At 35.9% G+C, this 19017-nt stretch overlaps 1 protein-coding gene across 1 annotated transcript; it reads left to right on the top strand.

Annotated features, from left to right (window-relative positions):
• The first annotated feature begins 1468 nt into the window (after window positions 1-1468).
• LOC139977605 (uncharacterized) lies at window positions 1469-16466 on the top strand. The gene is made up of 7 exons (XM_071987020.1): window positions 1469-1624; window positions 2960-3104; window positions 3998-4579; window positions 5597-5732; window positions 6664-7386; window positions 8478-8564; window positions 15104-16466. Exons 2-7 carry the CDS (start codon window positions 2961-2963, stop codon window positions 15301-15303), a joined length of 1872 nt encoding a protein of 623 aa, XP_071843121.1. The 5' UTR covers window positions 1469-1624; window position 2960; the 3' UTR covers window positions 15304-16466.
• Window positions 16467-19017: the final 2551 nt, after the last annotated feature.

Below are 19017 nucleotides of genomic sequence, written 5' to 3'. Positions count from 1 at the left end.
GTGCTCTATGTCCATTGGACAGAGCGGAATATATGTTGATACTAGATGAGACTAGTGTTCCACTAGTCTCATCTAGTATCAACATATATACATTTATAATGCGCATAATGCAGATCGATGCCTCTATGCGCCAACAAAACACAAACAGATCAACGATTAAACAACAGTGATCAAAAACATAACCAAACAGGTGCCAGTCTTGAGCATCGTTTTAAAAATGCTAACAGATGGAGTTTGGCGATTTTCATGGGTAGTTGATTTCACGAATATGGGGCAGCGCACTGAAAACTACGTTCACCATAAAGTTTAATGCGTGGATTCACTGTATACAGAAAGTAACAAATTGTTAGAAGAGCTCAGTGAAAGAGTTGGTTCATAACGCCTAATAAGTTCCTGTAAGTAGACTAAGAGCGAAATAAGCCACATTTTGCTTTGTAATTTAGGAGTAGGGTATTTTGAAAATGACGCGAGAGCTAATCAGCAGCCAATTCAAGGACTGTTGGATCGGGGACGGTGATATGTTGGGAACGTGGAGTTCAACTAATAAAACGGGCTGCTTTGTTTTGAACACGCTGTACTTTAGACAAATCAGAGTCATGAATACCACAGAGAATAGAATTATTAGAATCCAACCCGGGGTGTCACGTAAGCATGAACAAGTGTTTGCGTAGTATCGCTGGTTTAGTAGCGACAGATTTTTCCAATTTTACTACGGATTGCCATCACAGAACTCTAGCAGATCATATCGATCTGCTTTGACATGGAAAGTGTTCCATCTGGACACCAAGATTTCTTACTTGCCCAGATGGATTGATAATAGAATGATCAATAATGATCGATGGTAGGAGCAGGAAGATAATCCTTTGCATTGCAAATTTGGAACGAAAGTGTATAAATTCTGTTTTGGAGTCGTTAAGAGCAAGATTATTTGAGCGACACCAGGATTTAACATCTCTATGGCATGATTGCATTTTTTCAATGGCCAGCTGGCAAAGGTCAATAACAACTGTGTGTCATCTACATATTACATATACTGTATATTCTTTGATATTACATGACAGTCCCAAATATATGCTCAATGGTTTTTTGCATTCAGATAGTCAGCTGGTAAAGCTATTATTTTTTTCATTAAATATAAAAGCCTTTTAGTAGCAAGAAGTCGGTGTAGAAATTTAAATCGAAAATAATGAACTTTGGTCTCGTAGTTGAACGAAAAGTTTTTCTAAAAATAATGTTCCAGTTATCATCATGAGGTGAAAGAGCAAGCTCCATTTTTCGCAACCACGTAGAGGAAGATAAATAGACCGGATTAAGATAGTAAATAGTAAACTGCTTTTGAAAGACTTGGAGTATTAAGAATAACATTTATGAGATGATCTTCTGGAGCGTTGGCTACCTCAGCCAAAAATGAATGTACATAGTTTTTGCCCTCTCCGCTTTCCATATTCATATTGAAATACCAAAGTTTTGTGCAGTCTGTAATCTGTATCGTTGGGTACCAGTTCTGCAAATTCCAAACTGTAGGACGTGGACAGTACCATGAATTGCCCTTAGGCGTTTCTCTTCCTACATTAGCGCCTACGGGAAGCTAAAAACCTGTATTGTCTGTAGCAACGATATATGGTAAAAAATGTGCTCTATATTTGTAATGTACAAAAGAAATGAAATGCAGTGATGCAGCAATTGACAACTGCTTCGCACGAACTTATTTGTGATCGGGCGTCCTTAGTGATGCTACTGTAATGGAACATTTGACGCATAATGTTACTAACGTAAGCCAGGTTTTTTGTAAGGCCAGGTCTATAAAATTAGACTCCGGCTTTAATTGAGGCTTTACCGTAAAATAAACAACCTTTCTTCGAAAGTCAAGACCAAAGTATTACATATTGCCTTTTCTAGCCTACTGTACACTGCTAAGTTGCACTAGGCCTAGGCCTACACTGCTTAATGTTCTGTGGTGGTACTGTTACCATGAATGGATGATGCAATCATCTAAGGTCAGGCCGGGTTTTTGCCCATTACTCAAGTGTGGAGAAGTGAGGCTTTCATTACAGACATTCTCTACCATGTCATAAATTTTGTATGATAATATTACATTCAACAATTATAGATGGCTCTTCAGCCAACACTGCAACATTATCAACTTGATTTAATCAATATGTTAAAAAAGATTGACTGACGTTTCTCAATGACTCAATTAACTGAGGTTTCTCAATTTTTCAAGGTCACTACTAAGCACATATATCATAGACACAATCTATATTTTTGTCAAAATAGCTAGATGCTAAGTACTGCATTTATAACTGACACATTAGTTTTGACTCTCAGTTTCCCCAACTAATCTCAGTTTTATTTGTACCAATTCTTTGGACAGATATTATCTTCAGTATACAGTACTTACTAGTAAAGACTTCATAATTGATGCACCTTTGTAGTTGACGCAACTTCAAATTTTACTTGCAACAATACAGCAGGCAACCTAAATTTTTGCATTCAAGCAGAGTGACATATTTGATGATTTTTAATCGATTTCAGGTATATGCTGATCTAATTGTGAGTTTTTTTTTTAAAGCTTTCAACATCCTCCCCCTAGTTTGGCACATTTGTTTGGCATTTGGAATCATACTCCTTACAGTTAGCTTATCCACGAGTGTGTTAATGTAGGGGTATGAAGAACTTGACGCGGGAGACATTTTGTGGTCAAATTCTGCTCAACTGTATGTTGCGCAGGCACAGAACAAGAAATATTTTTGAGAGCATTACATTTCTGAGGAACTACACATATATGAGAAACCAATACAGTTGAGTGATTTTGATTTTTTCGTTTGATAGACATCGTCACTCATATCCTTAAAATCCGTCAATTTTGAGCCCACCATGCTACAGTACGTGTATCAAACATTTTACTTCATGTTTCTCTGTTTGTGTTAATCCGCTTTACTTTTACTCATTATAAGTGAATGATGTATCGACCAAAATCCAGTACTCTGTCCATCCTTGAGAGGGCTCAGGGCCAATTGTCTGGAAAAAGATTTGGCCAAAAATCTACCTCGACCTTGTCACATCAGAAAGATGAGCAAGATCAAGAGGAGGATGAGCTGAAGGTAATTAATTTATTAAGGTCATTTAGTTGCTCCCTCGATTGTATTAGCTTAATTGACCCTCCATTTAATTCCCATATCAAGTCTAACATATTGATGAATGTTATCATATTTGATGAGAGTGTCTATGAAATGCTTGTTTACATGTACGAAAATTATTGGAAAAGTTACAAACTGTGCATTTCCATGCTTACGTTTCCGAGCAATTGTCATAGATTGGCAAGGCCACATCTGCATATATTTTAATTCACCTTGCAGAAACATTCTGATGGCTCAAGGTTGATTGCTTTATAGCAACATTGCAGGAAATTGTCAGCATCTCTAGGTCAAAACCATAACTCATAGCAGTGTGTAATTCTAGAGAGAGAGAGGACGTTTTCAAAATTTGGTGGTATTTTTTTAATGCAAATTTGACATCCGTCTTTGCATTTTGGTAAATTGCTGAGATAAGGGAAATTGACCTTGTTATGATGTGGTTGCAAAATTGAGAGTGAGCAATTTAACCCCTAAAAATCTTGCTGTGGATACTATTGCAACATGAAAGTGCATTTGCTTTAGAACTGTGGAAATTGGAATGCAAGTTAAATATGTCAGGGTTGGAAAATTATATGCAGGTAATGAAGTAGCTAGGTTTGACAGAGAGCCTTTCAACAAAAAAAGACATACGAATACCTATTCAGACGAACAAAGACATTGTTGATGTTGCATCCTCCATGGTATGACACGTTGTGATGTGTATTCAAAAAAAAAAAAAAGACAAATAACAGGAAGGTGCATAGCAGGGGCAAATTGAGTATGTGAAAGTTACAGTCAATTCTCCTGTTGCACCCCCCCTTGTTCTAATGTAAAGGACATGAAGGAAAGGTCTCAATGCCACTGCTTAATTTCCTCGTCAGGCATACCTCTCCCAGTTGCAGAAGAGGACGACTCACCCAGTATCAGGTAGTGACACTGTAGATGATGCAGACGAGATCTACCAGCCAAAGACTTCTACACCTATTAAGAGCCAATTCCTAAAATCCAACCGCCGAGCAACTAGTAAACCATCCCCCGCTGCTGAAGGTCCACCTCCCTCAACGCAGGATGAAAAATCTAAGGGAGCAGCATTAGCCGGGAGAAAGAAACCAAGTCTGCATGACAGCGATGATGTTTCTGACGTTTCCGATGATGTCAGTTCCACGGTCCGTGCATCGCTTTCAGAAGAAGAGTTGGGAGGCTATCAAACGAATACCAGTAGATGGAGGAAACGGACGGAGAATCTAAAAAAGGCAGAGGACAAGTATCAGGAAATCCCCGAGAAAGATTTGTCAGAGAGAAAAACACCAATGAGGGCTAAGTCGGCTGCCTTTGACAGAATTATGTCCAACCTTGGAAGTGATAACGATGATGTGGAAGATTTGATAAATAGCTTGGAGTCAGACACAGCACAAAGAGAAGACCATGTTGTGCTGAAAAAAGCAGAGTTACACGTCAAGAAGGTAAAATATGTTAATATGTTTTTACATTTGGTAATTACTGACTTAAACCATATCATATGAAAATGGAAGCCTGTGAAATGTGTTAATGAGGACCCGTATGAAGTAATCAACCATTAATGGAAAGTATATTGCCTTTTGTTTCATTTTTGTTTGTAAGAATTCCCATTAGAAGCTTGATGGTTATAGTAAATATATATACTCCAAATTACTGCAGTTTCTTTGTAGAGCAGATGCTCTCATTCAGACATCAAAGGTAAAACAGACTCTAATTCAGATATCAATGGTTAAACATAATCAAAAGTAAATCAGACTCTCATACAGACATCTAAGGTAATACAGTCTCTCATTCAAACATCAAATGTAAAACAGACTCTCTCATTCAAACATCAAAGGTAACAAAGATTCTCTCATTCAATGGACAATTAACTTCATCAATTATATTCTGATTGCTAACATATGAAATCTCCCTTTCTTAGTACTGTAATCTCTGTTGCAGTTTTGTCAGTGATTCTTCGATGGGTCTAACCTACCATGTTCTCTTCGGATTGCTGTGAGAAAATTCAAATTTAAAGGGTGTGAAGACAAAAAGAAACGTATAATGCTGGTAATTTGACCTAGTTTCGAATGAGGTGTAATAGAAGTGTTAAACACCACCATCAATCCCAGAAAATACACACACAGCTTGCAACCTTCGGTAATTAGACACTAGTGTACAGTCAGTACATACAGCTGCGGTCAATACCCACAGCACTGTATACAAACAATACAGCGATTGACATCTCAGGTCCAGCTAAAGATAACAATTAAGGTATCACGTTTCATTACTGTCTGCATTTTGTAGCGACACGAACAAAACGTCACTTGCAAGCAACAGAAAGTTAACTTTTTCAGATGGCCGCACGCGGTTTGGGGCGAGTCTTCAATGCCTTTAAGGCAAAGTAATTTGCTCGAACTCGGTGCTATCCTTCCGGAGTTAGGAATGATTCTTGAGATATCTGCCTTGTCTTCTTCCTGCAGTCTTTCAAGATAGACTCACCAGCTACACCAGACTCTATCCGTCAATCAAATGATTTACCAATTGTTGAAGATATTAAGGAGGATGTTGACTACCCCTCTGAGAGTATATCTACTGATGTTTCTGACAGTTCTCAGGGTAAGAGTTTTAACCTCTCATAAAAAATTTAAAAAAAAAGAAACTGGAGAAGCTTTGTATATATAATCAACTCTTGTTCTTGTCTGTAACTGTGTCCATCTACAACTTCAATACAGGTTTTGATGACACCACAACCTTTGAGTAAATTAATCCAACTTGCTTACCCTGATTCTGGAGTAGAAATTTGTTTTTGCTATGAGTAAGACTTTGAGGTCAAAACTTCTGTAGAAACACTTTGGTCCATCGTTGGCAGTAAATGCAGTAAATGCCATTGTAGAAGAAATAACTTCACCATTGGTTCTCTTTGTAGCCAAGTCAACTCTAAATCAACAAATCAGATAGAATGTCACTTAAATGCTTAAATGTCTTCAGGCTCATTCCCCTGTCCTGTTGATAAAGTAATGTACAGTCAACTCTGTTACATTAAATACAGTCCATGTCTTAGTTGCTAATTTAGTTTCATTAATTTGGTTTCTTTCTTTCTTCTCTCCATCCCTTGTCTACTAATCCCCTTACATCTATCTCTTTGTGTTCACCATGCTCAAGTCTGTATTCTGTGCGTGTTTTTGTCCCTTCTGTTACTATTTCTTGTCATTTAGCCTTTGAAGAAGATCCTGGGCCTTTGAAGAAGATCCTGCTAGGATCGAAACGTCAGGCCAACTTATTTTTACACATTCTCCTACACAGGCTCTCTAGTGGATAAGCAGTTTGCTAACAGTTTTATTTTATTTTAATTTAGTTTGATGTAAGAATTGTCAAAATGTACATGTATCTTTCTTCTATATCTCTATGTTGTACTTACTATCTCGGGTCCATCAAGGGCATACATGCAGTTCTTTAATTGAGAGTAAATTAGACTTGATAATATATATATATATTATATTGATAATATATATATGTGACTGTAAGTTCTCTCTCATTTCTTTGGCAGGTGAGATTAAATTAAACATTTTGCAAGCAGCAGATTTACGGCCAGCCATCGCGAACGGTAACGATAACAGTAAAGGGGATGAAACAGATGAATCGTACAGAGGAGAAAAACAGAAAAGATTCAGTGGAGGAAAGCAGGCCTGGTTAGAAGACGACCAAAGTGTTAAGAGGAAGGAATCGGCCAGTCGTTCCGCAATGAGTGAAGAGGTTCACACAGATACCGAAAGTGAGATAAACACAATAACAGAGAACGACTCTGTCAGAGAGGCAGATAAAACACGCTCCGACGAAGACACAGATAAACTCGCCAGTTCGTACTCTTCGATTGCCTCGCATAAATCTCGGACTACCCCCTCACATTCGTCTAAAACTTCTTCACAGGATTCGAGACATTCGTCAGATTCTGAAATTTCCACTGCGAAGAAGTCACCACGGATTAACCGAAGATGGAGAAGATCGAGAAATGATTCGACCTCGGGGCAGGCTTCATATTCAGAAGACTTTGATAGTGATTCTCAAAAGTCCAGGAGTTCGGTATCGAGTAGTAGTAGAACATTAACAGCCAAGGCAGAAGATACTTCAAACCGTTCCCCAACACCATCACCAGCTGCACCATCACCAGCTACACCATCACCGGCACCGAAGGAAAGGAGAACTTGTAAAGTAAAGGATACAGGTGTTCAAACCTCAAACATGCAGTACTACCAGAGTCACTGGATATTTGGTAAGAATTGCGTGAGCCTTGTTTTGTTTTTGGTTTTAATATTAAAAGAAATGAAAAAAAGAAGAAAACATCTTGTCTCAGCATCCAAAGTTACCTTGCCCTGCCAGGTAAAGTATTTATTCATGAATATGCAGGTTAGAAAAAAAAAAGGTGTGGTTGCATCTGAGAAAATGTAGAGAATGCATGAATGTTTTACAATTGGAATGACTTCAAAAGGGTTGGAGCAACTTTACATTAAAGGGAGGAATAATGATTAAAGGTATGAAAACTGCCATCAGAGGAGATCAACTTCAACTATCATTGTTAGCTTATGAATATATGATAGAGGTCTTTGTAATGAATTTATCCAAACATCTTAAAGACACATCTTGCACCATTTGTGAAATATTCCATTTTGAAAAGTCCTGTCCGTTTGCTGCCAATATTTTACAATAAGTGGTGTAAGTTAAAGTGTTTCGAGCAGGTGAGACCTTTTTTCTTTCCCCTTCAGTTTTTGTCAGGGAGAAGATAAATTTGGAACATGGAATTGCTGTATTCTATATTTAGAATATAAATTAGGTCACATATAGTTAGGTCTACATTTTCTACGAGCCATTTTGTTCATAAACCACTCATAATTTTTGGGTCTATTGTGAGGATGAAAAAGGGGAGGGGGGGCGGGTGAAAAGTGTGCACCCCTCAATTAGTGCCTGTTTTGTTTTTCATGTTAACGAGGTGAATTCAAACAGTAGACATTTGAAAACACATGTCTATGTCATTGTCAGTAATATTACCAAACTCTTTATTTCTTCATATGAAATTTACAATTGATGAAACTCAAAATAAACTGTTTTTGTGGGTTTTTTTTTTTTTCCTTTTTTGGCTTTTCACTCAGATATGAGCAAGAAGTTACTAATTTCATTAAAATCTTACCAATCTCTGACTATGACCCCTTTTGACAAATTTTGATATGCTAGAGTGAAAATGTTTGAAACACAAAGAAAAGTCTGCTTAATAAGTTTGGTTGAAAGGTGAACAGTTTAAGCTCAATAGTTGCATTGAAATGGAGTTCTGTCAAATATCTTCAAGCTCTCATTCCGTTCCTCCATCAGATCACGTCCCTCCTCGGCAAAGTGTCGACGTTAGTGAACTCCTGAAGGACTTTCAAACTGCCTCTGTGGCTCCTGAGACCCTCCATGGTCAGTATAAACCAGGCCCTAGAACTTCATAATTTTAGCAACTTAAGAATTGCCAGTTCTTAAGAAATATACTTGATGAAATGAATTTCTCATGTGCATTATCCTGCAATACAACACACATCTCAGTTTACTGTTCAGGCTTTTGAGAGTAGCCCAATACAGTAGTATTTGCTGATAATAAGCAGTATTGCAGGACTTGTGGTAGGTACGGAAATCGTTCTTAAGAAATATACTTGATAAAATGAATTTCTCATATGCCTTATCCTGCATGACAAGTTACAACACACATCTCAGGTTGCTGTACAGGCTTTTGAGAGTAGCCCAATACAGTAGTATTTGCTGATAATAAGCAGTATTGCAGGGCTTGTGGTAGGTACGGAATCGTTCTTAAGAAATATACTTGATAAAATGAATTTCTCATATGCCTTATCCTGCATGACAAGTTACAACACACATCTCAGGTTACTGTACAGGCTTTTCAGAGTAGCCCAATACAGTAGTATTTGCTGATAATAATCAGTATTGCAGGGCTTGTGGTAGTTACGGAAATCGTTCCCATTCTTTGACTGAAGATCGTTGACTGACTTGCCATGTGTTTTGAGCTCTTTATGCCACTAAATTGCCATTGCTGTTTGATTCCTTGCAGAAGGTTCAAGGAATCTATGCAATGGTGATTGTGCCTGTGTGTGTGTTTATGTGACGCCCTTGGCTTGTAAACACGATAACTCAACAATGGCAAGTTGGATTGAAGTCCTACTTGGTACATAGATGTGCCATACTGAGTAGAAGTACCCTATTGATTTTGGTGCTCATTTCATGAATAATAATGAGGTCACAGGGTCAAACGTAAAATTATGCAAATGCTAATAACTCCTCAACCAAAGGTCAGAATTTATTTATACTTGGTATTAATATGTTGGTAGATAGCAGTTACATGGTGAAATATGTTCAAGTTGATATTATGCATATTTATTAGGGGGCGAGGCTTAAGTTGATTTTCACTAAAATAGCTTGTAAACACGGTAACTGAACAACGAGAAGTTGGATTGAAGTCATACTTGGTACATAGATGCGCCATAGTGAGTAGATGAACCCTATTGATTTTGGTGCTCTTCTCATGAATAATAATGAAGTCACAGGGTCAAATGTAAACATTTTCAGAATTAAATCATACTATGTGTGAAGGTATTGATAGATAGTGGGTACATGAATATGTATGTTGAATGTGATATTAAAGCTTGGGATTATAATCTCAATTAGCAAGGAATCACAAACCCATTGGCTTTCTGTTTTTATTTATTTATATATCTATATATATCTATATATCTATATATCTATATATATACTGTATATATATATATATATCTTTATATATATATATATATATATATATATATATATATATATATACATATATATATATATATATATATATATATATATATATATATATATATATATATATATATATACATATATATATATATATATATATATATATATATATATATATATATATATATTTTTCTATATGTCTATAAGATATATCATATTATGAATATATTATTTTTAAAATATATAAACTTTTATGGTTGTGTTTTGCATAAGCTGCTAAACACTGTGAGCAAAATCAGCTGTTTGTTTTGTTTTTTTGTGTTGATTTTTTCTTGGAAAATTTCTTTTGCTAAAAGAAGTAAAAGCAAAAGCAGAAATTGGTTTTGAACCAGGGACCCTGTGATGCAAAACCTTCTGCTCTACCACTAGACCATTAGAGGAGACATTGAAATATACAGCTTTTCAAATATTTAAAGATCCACTTGTATGGACTTAAACATTTTATAAAACATTTTCTCCACCAATCCTTGTCTGGGATAGGGAGGTCGCTTGGGAACCTTGTCAGGGGGGAGGGGGGTACCGGCGAACACACCTGGCCGCTTGAACCTTGTCAGGGGGAGGGGGTACAGGCGAACTCCTTGTTCCGCGATCACTTACCCTTCTCGCCTCCCCCTCCTCCCCTTCTCTTCTAGCCACTCCCTCCCACTCCTCGCCACACCCTCTCTCGCCTTTCTCCTTTCTCCTTTTACTCTCCCTTCTCACCTGAACTGGGCTTGAACCCAGGAACCCAGGAACAAGTCAAATAGCTTGTTAGCAGAACTACCAACTACACCATTTTGGTTCCCAATGGAAAAACTTTGTTTCTTACCTTTATACTTCCGCCTTTGCCAAAGAACAGAAAAGTAAAAGGCTCTGGCTGGAGTCGAACTCAGGGCATGGAGATTGTCTGACTCTCTCAGTCACAGAGAACTACCAACTTGGCCACTGCAACTGTTGAGAAATAATGCTCGTTTCTAATATTTCAACTTCAGAATTCAGTATGGAAGGAGGAAAAGAGCAGAAAATAAAAAATGCTCTCATGTGGAATTGAACTCAGGAAATGGAGCTTGTCTGACTCTATCAGTTACAGAGAACTACCAACTTGGCCACTGCAACTGTAAAGAAATCATTTGCATTTATAATATTTCAACTTTAGAATTCAGAATGGAAGGAGGAAAAGAGCAGAAAATAAAAAATGCTCCCATGTGGAATTGAACTCAGGACATGGAGCTTGTCTGACTCTATCAGTTACAGAGAACTACCAACTTGGCCACTGCAACTGTTGAGAAATAATGCTCGTTTCTAATATTTCAACTTCAGAATTCAGTATGGAAGGAGGAAAAGAGCAGAAAATAAAAAATGCTCCCATGTGGATTTGAACTCAGGACATGGAGCTTGTCTGACTCTCTCAGTTACAGAGAACTACCAACTTGGCCACTGCAATTGATGAAAACTAAAAGCTTGTTTCTAATATTTCAACTTCAGAATTCAGAATGGAAGGAGAAAAAGCACAGAAAATCAAAATGCTCTCATGTGGATTTGAACTCAGGACATGGAGCTTGTCTGACTCTCTCAGTCACAGAGAACTACCAACTTGGCCACTGCAACTGATGAGAAATGATTCTCATTACTAATATTTCAACTTATAGAATTCAGAATGGAAGGAGGAAAAGAGCAGAAAATCAAAAAACTGCTCTCACATGGAGTCGAACTCAGGACATGGAGCTTGTTTGACTCTCTCAGTCACAGAGAACTACCAACTTGGCCACTGCAACTGATGAGAAATGATTCTCATTACTAATATTTCAACTTATAGAATTCAGAATAGAAGGAGGAAAAGAGCAGAAAATAAAAATGCTCTCATGTGGATTTGAACTCAGGACATGGAGCTTGTCTGACTCTCTCAGTCACAGAGAACTACCAAATTGGTCACTGCAACTGATGAGAAATGATTCTCATTACTAATATTTCAACTTATAGAATTCAGAATGGAAGGAGGAAAAGAGCAGAAAATAAAAATGCTCTCATGTGGATTTGAACTCAGGACATGGAGTATGTCTAACTCTCTCAGTCACAGAGAACTACCAACTTGGCCACTGCAACTGTTGAGAATAATGCTTGTTTCTAATATATCAACTTCAGAATTCAGAATGGAAGGAGAAAAAGTGCAGAAAATCAAAATGCTCTCATGTGGATTTGAACTCAGGACATGGAGCTTGTCTGACTCTCTCAGTCACAGAGAACTACCAACTTGGCCACTGCAACTGATGAAAAATGATTCTCATTACTAATATTTCAACTTATAGAATTCAGAATGGAAGGAGGAAAAACACAGAAAATTAAAATGCTCTCATGTGGATTTGAACTCAGGACATGGAGTATGTCTAACTCTCTCAGTCACAGAGAACTACCAACTTGGCCACTGCAACTGTTGAGAATAATGCTTGTTTCTAATATATCAACTTCAGAATTCAGAATGGAAGGAGAAAAAGCGCAGAAAATCAAAATGCTCTCATGTGGATTTGAACTCAGGACATGGAGCTTGTCTGACTCTCTCAGTCACATAGCACTACCAACTTGGCCACTGCAACTGATGAAAAATGATTCTCATTACTAATATTTCAACTTATAGAATTCAGAATGGAAGGAGGAAAAACACAGAAAATTAAAATGCTCTCATGTGGATTTGAACTCAGGACATGGAGTATGTCTAACTCTCTCAGTCACAGAGAACTACCAACTTGGCCACTGCAACTGTTGAGAATAATGCTTGTTTCTAATATATCAACTTCAGAATTCAGAATGGAAGGAGAAAAAGCGCAGAAAATCAAAATGCTCTCATATGGATTTGAACTCAGGACATGGAGCTTGTTTGACTCTCTCAGTCACAGAGAACTACCAACTTGGCCACTGCAACTGATGAGAAATATTGCTCATTTCTAATATTTCAACTTATAGAATTCAGAATGGAAGGAGGAAAAACACAGAAAATAAAAATGCTCTCATGTGGGTTTGAACTCAGGACATGGTGCTTGTCTGACTCTCTCAGTCACAGAGAACTACCAACTTGGCCACTGCAACTGATGAGAAATATTGCTCATTTCTAATATTTCAACTTATAGAATTCAGAATGGAAGGAGGAAAAGAGCAGAAAATAAAAATGCTCTCATGTGGGTTTGAACTCAGGACATGGAGCATGTCTAACTCTCTCAGTCACATAGCACTACCAACTTGGCCACTGCAACTGTTGAGAAATGACGTTTGTTTCTAATATTTAACTTCAGAATTGGGGGGGGGAGGGGGTTGAACTCTACAAATGGAGTTGATGTTATTCTTCTAGTTACAGAGCAATAACTACTTGGCAGCTGTTGAGAAATAATACTCATCTACTTCAGAATGAAAGGAGGAATAGCTTCATAACTTTGATTGGAAAATGTTGGATGAATTTGATACATGATATGTGGAAATCAACGTGCTAAGTAAAAGTGCCCTGTTGATTTCTTGAGTTCAATAGTCCGTTGGAGGTCACCATTGGTCAAATTCTGAAAACCTTGTAGTAGCGATCACTCCAAAGGTAAAGCGAATTTTCGTACTCGGAATGTTGATGCACCTAATTTAGTACTAGGTTCTTATGTGCACAGTATAAGTTCAATTTTCACATGTAAAACTGTGGCGAGGAATCACTAAGCCTCTTGGCTCTCTGGTTAGTTCTTCTGGCAGATAGAGAAAGAAAAAAAAACCCACTGGCATTTTAGCCAGTAAATAGCTCTAATTTTGAGGCCTCCAGTGAGTTGTGAGTACCAGTGGGTGTGGGCAAGAAATATGCTACCACCATTCATATTAAGTTGAGGTTTAGAAATGGATGCAACAGTTGGGTGCGAAGTTACCTTTTAATAGCTGTTATAATGACAATAAGGAAGTCCTTCTGCTTGCTCATAAAGTGGGCTACGTTACTTACTTAATGGGAGAGACTTTCTTGTGTCTTACGTAGATACTATCAAGGAGTCTGGACCAATTCTAAAGTGGTTATCATTGTACAGGCCCCTGAATGAGTAGCCCAATAGCATTTGCTGATAATAAGCAGTAAATGCAGGGCTCATGCTAGTTACGGAAATTCGTCCGATCCTTTGACCAATGAACGTTGACCAACTTACAGTGTGTCTAATTTCTTAAACTCCACTGGCTGTAAATAGCCAATGCCTTTTTGTTTTTCACTGGCAAACGGCATTTTAGCCAGTAAATAGCCCAAGATTTCGGGGCCCGAGGATCATATTTAGTATCGATAGTGTCATAGCAGTGCCCTCGGTAGTTTGTCGATTTACATCATAATTTATTGAAATGTACATTGTTGAAAGAAGAGTTATATTGATGAATGGCGTCTAGATGTTTTCAGGAAAGTTTCTGTTTTTGCTAGGAACTTGTGAAATGAATACCCCTTTCATACCCCTTACATATGAATGTTCAGATAACATGATGAATGTATGAGCCTTTAGTGTTCTGTTTCATATTTGATGGAATTTGCGACATAAATTTGGACATAATGAAGGTTCTTTCTTGTCTGTCTGTCTGTCTGTCTGTGAGTGTGTGTGCATGTGTGTATATGTGTGGGTGTGATAGTGGCAGTATAAATGATCATAAACATACAAGTAATATTCCTGTCTCAAACTAATTCAAAATGAATTTTGTTCTTTTAGTGTTGGACCTATATGTACAGTGTATTTGTTAGCCAGTTCTAGTGTACTAATGAATGGATGCACTGCAAACTCGGCATGTATTTATGCAGTATAACACTATATATAATAAAAACTAACCATCATAACTGGGAGTGTGTCCATATCTAAAACTTAGTCAAGATTGTCTATCTACTAAAATTTCTGTGTATGTATGTGTAGATTGTGACTGTTCCTTATTTATTTCATGTTTATTATTTATTCAGTCATAAGGTCCCCGGTTCGAGTCACTCCCAAGATTAATGTATATATGTCGTCCAGTTACAGAGTTGTTGACAATTCTTAATCATGGACGTTAAATATGAATCTAAGAGATGTGACTTCGGTCAGCTTGCGGCTTTGATAAGCCAATGAGGCTTCTTCGTTGCACATACATACATACAAATTTGATACATATTTGATATTTTCTTTCTCTGTCTCATTCTTTCTTCACAGCTGTATCATCCATTAACTATACTTCTCTGTTACTTCACCAAACCTTAAAGTTGCAATACCAACAGACACAGCAGTCTATTCAACGGATGCTCTCAGTTCACCAGTCACTGTTGGAGTCAGTCCAGTCTGATTATGCTTATACAACTCTGGAAGACACAAAGGCCGTCATACAACGACATCGAGAGAACGGAAAGATATGAAAAAATTTAAAACCGTTTTCCTGTCGTTTCAAGACGAATCCTTGTTATGTTCGTCCGTATCTCCTCCACATTTTCGCTTCGGTGGAAATCGCAAAATGTGTCTTGAAAACTCAAATGAATATAGGCCACTTTAGTTTTGTATTCAGTTATATTAGGGAACTTCATTTGACAGGTTTGAACTTACTTAAAGGGTTAGGCTTTTGTGTCGGAGAAGAGCTTAAAGAACATATTTTCACTTTTTTTTACGTGAACAGTATAAATTTACAAGTCTTAGCTCAATATAATACTATCGGACTGGGCAACACCCAACTTATCTTATAACCAACTTATCCACCCAACTTATCCACCCAACTTTCAACCTCGCACAAAATACTTAGCAATCACCTTGAAATGTTGCAGCTTTTTTACTTGCATGTTAGTCCCTCCTTCTTGAGGTAGAGTCAGTTCATTACCATGGAGACCAAATCATATTATGTCCATCTTTTCAACCTCTGTTAACTTATCGCTTGTGTGCAAGATTGACTACTTTTTATACATCAAATTATATCGTGCAGTCTGAAGCAGTTACTTTCAATTGTCTTTTTTTGGTTCTTTTTTGTAACTTTAGTCTGCACATTGGAAAGGTGACTATTAAGGGGATCACTGGCAGAATGACAATGATGCTATTGTTTCTATGACAGGGGATTTGCTGATGAGCAAATAAATGACTTTCAATTTTGGACTCCTTTGTTCCTCAAGCCAAACTGGCCTTGCATCTTTGTTTGCTGATTCCTCTCTTAGCCACCAGATTTTCCCCTGCCTGAAATTTTGTAGAAGAATGCATAATTAGAAAACATGTTCAAGTCAGTTTTGACCATTAGAAGCATTTAGAGTTGGAAACCATGAAGCTATTTCGAAAACCTTGATTCTGTATGTGCTTTCATTATCAGATGCCCTCGGCTATTCAGTGTGCTTTCCTGTTTCTGATAATTAACTATTTTCTGGAGGATAAATCACTTGATGTTCTTCTGTTTTCTGTTGTTTTGCAACCTTGACATCAACTTAAAAACACATGAGTTTTGATATTAACTTTTTCAACTTTGCCACGAAAGCAAATCAGAAAGCCAAACTTTTGACACTGATCAGCTTAATATATATATATATATATATATATATATATATATATATATATAAACATATATATATATATATATATATATATATATATAATGTTCTGAATGTATTAAACTACCTCTTTGATTTTTACATATTTCACTTACTTTGACGTGTGTGCTTATTTTGTGGAAGTAACAATATAATCTATCAATTAATAATTTTACACATTTTCATGCAATTAATTATATTTCATAATGTTTTCATCACTTTCATTCCTATACAAACTTTGTGGAATTATAATATTAATAAATTTCAGTAACAATGTGAAAATGATGGTCTTCCTTTCTTTGGCTTTTTTCTCTTTTCTACCGGCAAGATGGCCTAAGTGAAAATATCCTTACTCTGGAATAAAGTTGTTAAATGCAGAGAAGTGTGCTGAACTTTAAATAATTTTCAACCTTGTCCCACCTACTACTTTAATAGATTTTCTGGTCTCCTTAAGGTTGATTGTAAAATTGCTGAAAATGTTCTGCATCTTTAGGCAAAAATACCACACCCTCGTAGCATTTTGTACAAAGGATATGAATTTTCTAAAATAAAATAATATTTTGTAAATGTATCTGGCAACAGTAGAATGGATGATGTCATCATAGCACTTCAAATGTCATTGTTTACATTTTAATAATTTGTCAATCATTTATCCACAAAAGAAAAGAATATTTCTACAAAAAAATAAATACATTCTGATGAAATTCTTAGCACAGAGATTTTTGACAGCTTAGCAGAACATTTCAAATGCATCAGATTTAAAGGATAAATGAACAAGAAGATATCATAACAGCCTAGGTAAAGTTTTTTCACATGCATTTGTCCAGGTAACATCACAGACCCCCTATTGGGATCCAACTTCATGTAGTATAGTTGAAGGCTTAGCCAGTCAAAATAGCCGTTCAATCAACTATATCTCGATGTTAAGATATTGAGATTGGATTTCAACTAGCAGTGTAGAATATTTAAAATTAAGTATAAGTTTCATACTCTTTGTCACCAGAAAAGTCCTTGCTGAATCCAGAAAATTATTGCTTTAATTATGGGAGTAACAATATAATAATGTAACTTTGTACACAGCAATTGATCCAGAGTAAATACTTGAAAACTGGTTATGAGTGGAGTAAAATGGCTGTGAAAGCCAATCAGATGACATTATAACAAAATGTGTAACATTGGTAGGAGTTATATTGTGTGTAACCAACGCCTCTTTTCATAGTCTTGCCTCCTACTCGCTCCATTGGACAATACAGACACCTCATATATAAAAGACGAAACAGAAACAAGAAAAAACAAAGACATCTTTTGTTGTTTTTGGTATTAATATATTGTAACAGTAATCAATTGCAAAAATATTACTTTTTTTTAAGCTTGAGGTGAAAAAGGAAATAATCTGAAATTCTCCTTTACGACTGCAATCCGTTGTGTGTTATGGTCATAACCCTCTTAAACTTTAAATTAACCTTAATAATCTTAATCTTTAAATTCCAAAATCATTCAAAAGGAACTAATTAACAGTTTGACATATGTAACATCATTGCCATACCATCTTTCTTCATAACCTTAGGAACCTTCTAATTGTGCTTTTAGGTCATCTACAGTGAAACACTATAAAAACTGTTTCTGCTACAAGTTTCATTTCAGCATATCCTTTGACCCCCACTTCACTTTGACCATCTGCAAACATAGTAATAATCTCACTAAGATATTACAATATAAGATATTACAAGATATTATAAGATATTACTAAGATATTACTAGGGCAATACTGAGGACCTCTAAACTTAAGAACCGTAGCTTCAACCAAATTCATTTCCCTCTATTGTATATCTTCTTTTGACATGTGTCTATATAATCTATATAACTTTGCACACATTGACAGATATTTTATCTTTCAACTTTATATTTTTTTCCTCATCATTTCTCATAACCGACAACCCATTTTTTAAGAGTGTGCTTGGATTCTTAAGAAAAAGAAAAAAATATGTACCTTCTCTACCATAAAACTGAAAGTGTAAAGATGATATTAAACCAGAAGAAAACCATATAAAAATCTAGTGCTAATGAATGACAAGTAGAGATCCTTCAAAGACAAACCTTACATACCATACATATATACATATATCTATATATATATATTTATATCTATATATATATATTTATATCTATATATATATATATATATAACAATATATATATATATATATATATAACTATATATATATATGTATATCTATATATCTATATATATATCTATATAAATATATATATATATATATATATATATATATATAGGGAGGCCCGTGGTTCGAATCCCGGTGGAGGCTGAAAGTTTTTTCACTGTTCTTGATTTTCCAACTCATTACGATTTTCATTTATATATATTCATTTGCCTTTGTCGTTTACCTCCATTGCATTTATATATACATATATGTATATATATATATATATACATATATGTATATATATATATATATATATATATATATATATATATATATATATATATATATATATATCTATATATATATATATGTATATATATATATATATATATATATATATATATAT

The sequence above is a fragment of the Apostichopus japonicus genome, chromosome 2 (genome assembly GCF_037975245.1).
Source record: "Apostichopus japonicus isolate 1M-3 chromosome 2, ASM3797524v1, whole genome shotgun sequence".
In the NCBI taxonomy this organism is placed as follows: domain Eukaryota; kingdom Metazoa; phylum Echinodermata; class Holothuroidea; order Aspidochirotida; family Stichopodidae; genus Apostichopus; species Apostichopus japonicus.
This window is presented reverse-complemented; position numbering and strand designations above follow the sequence as displayed.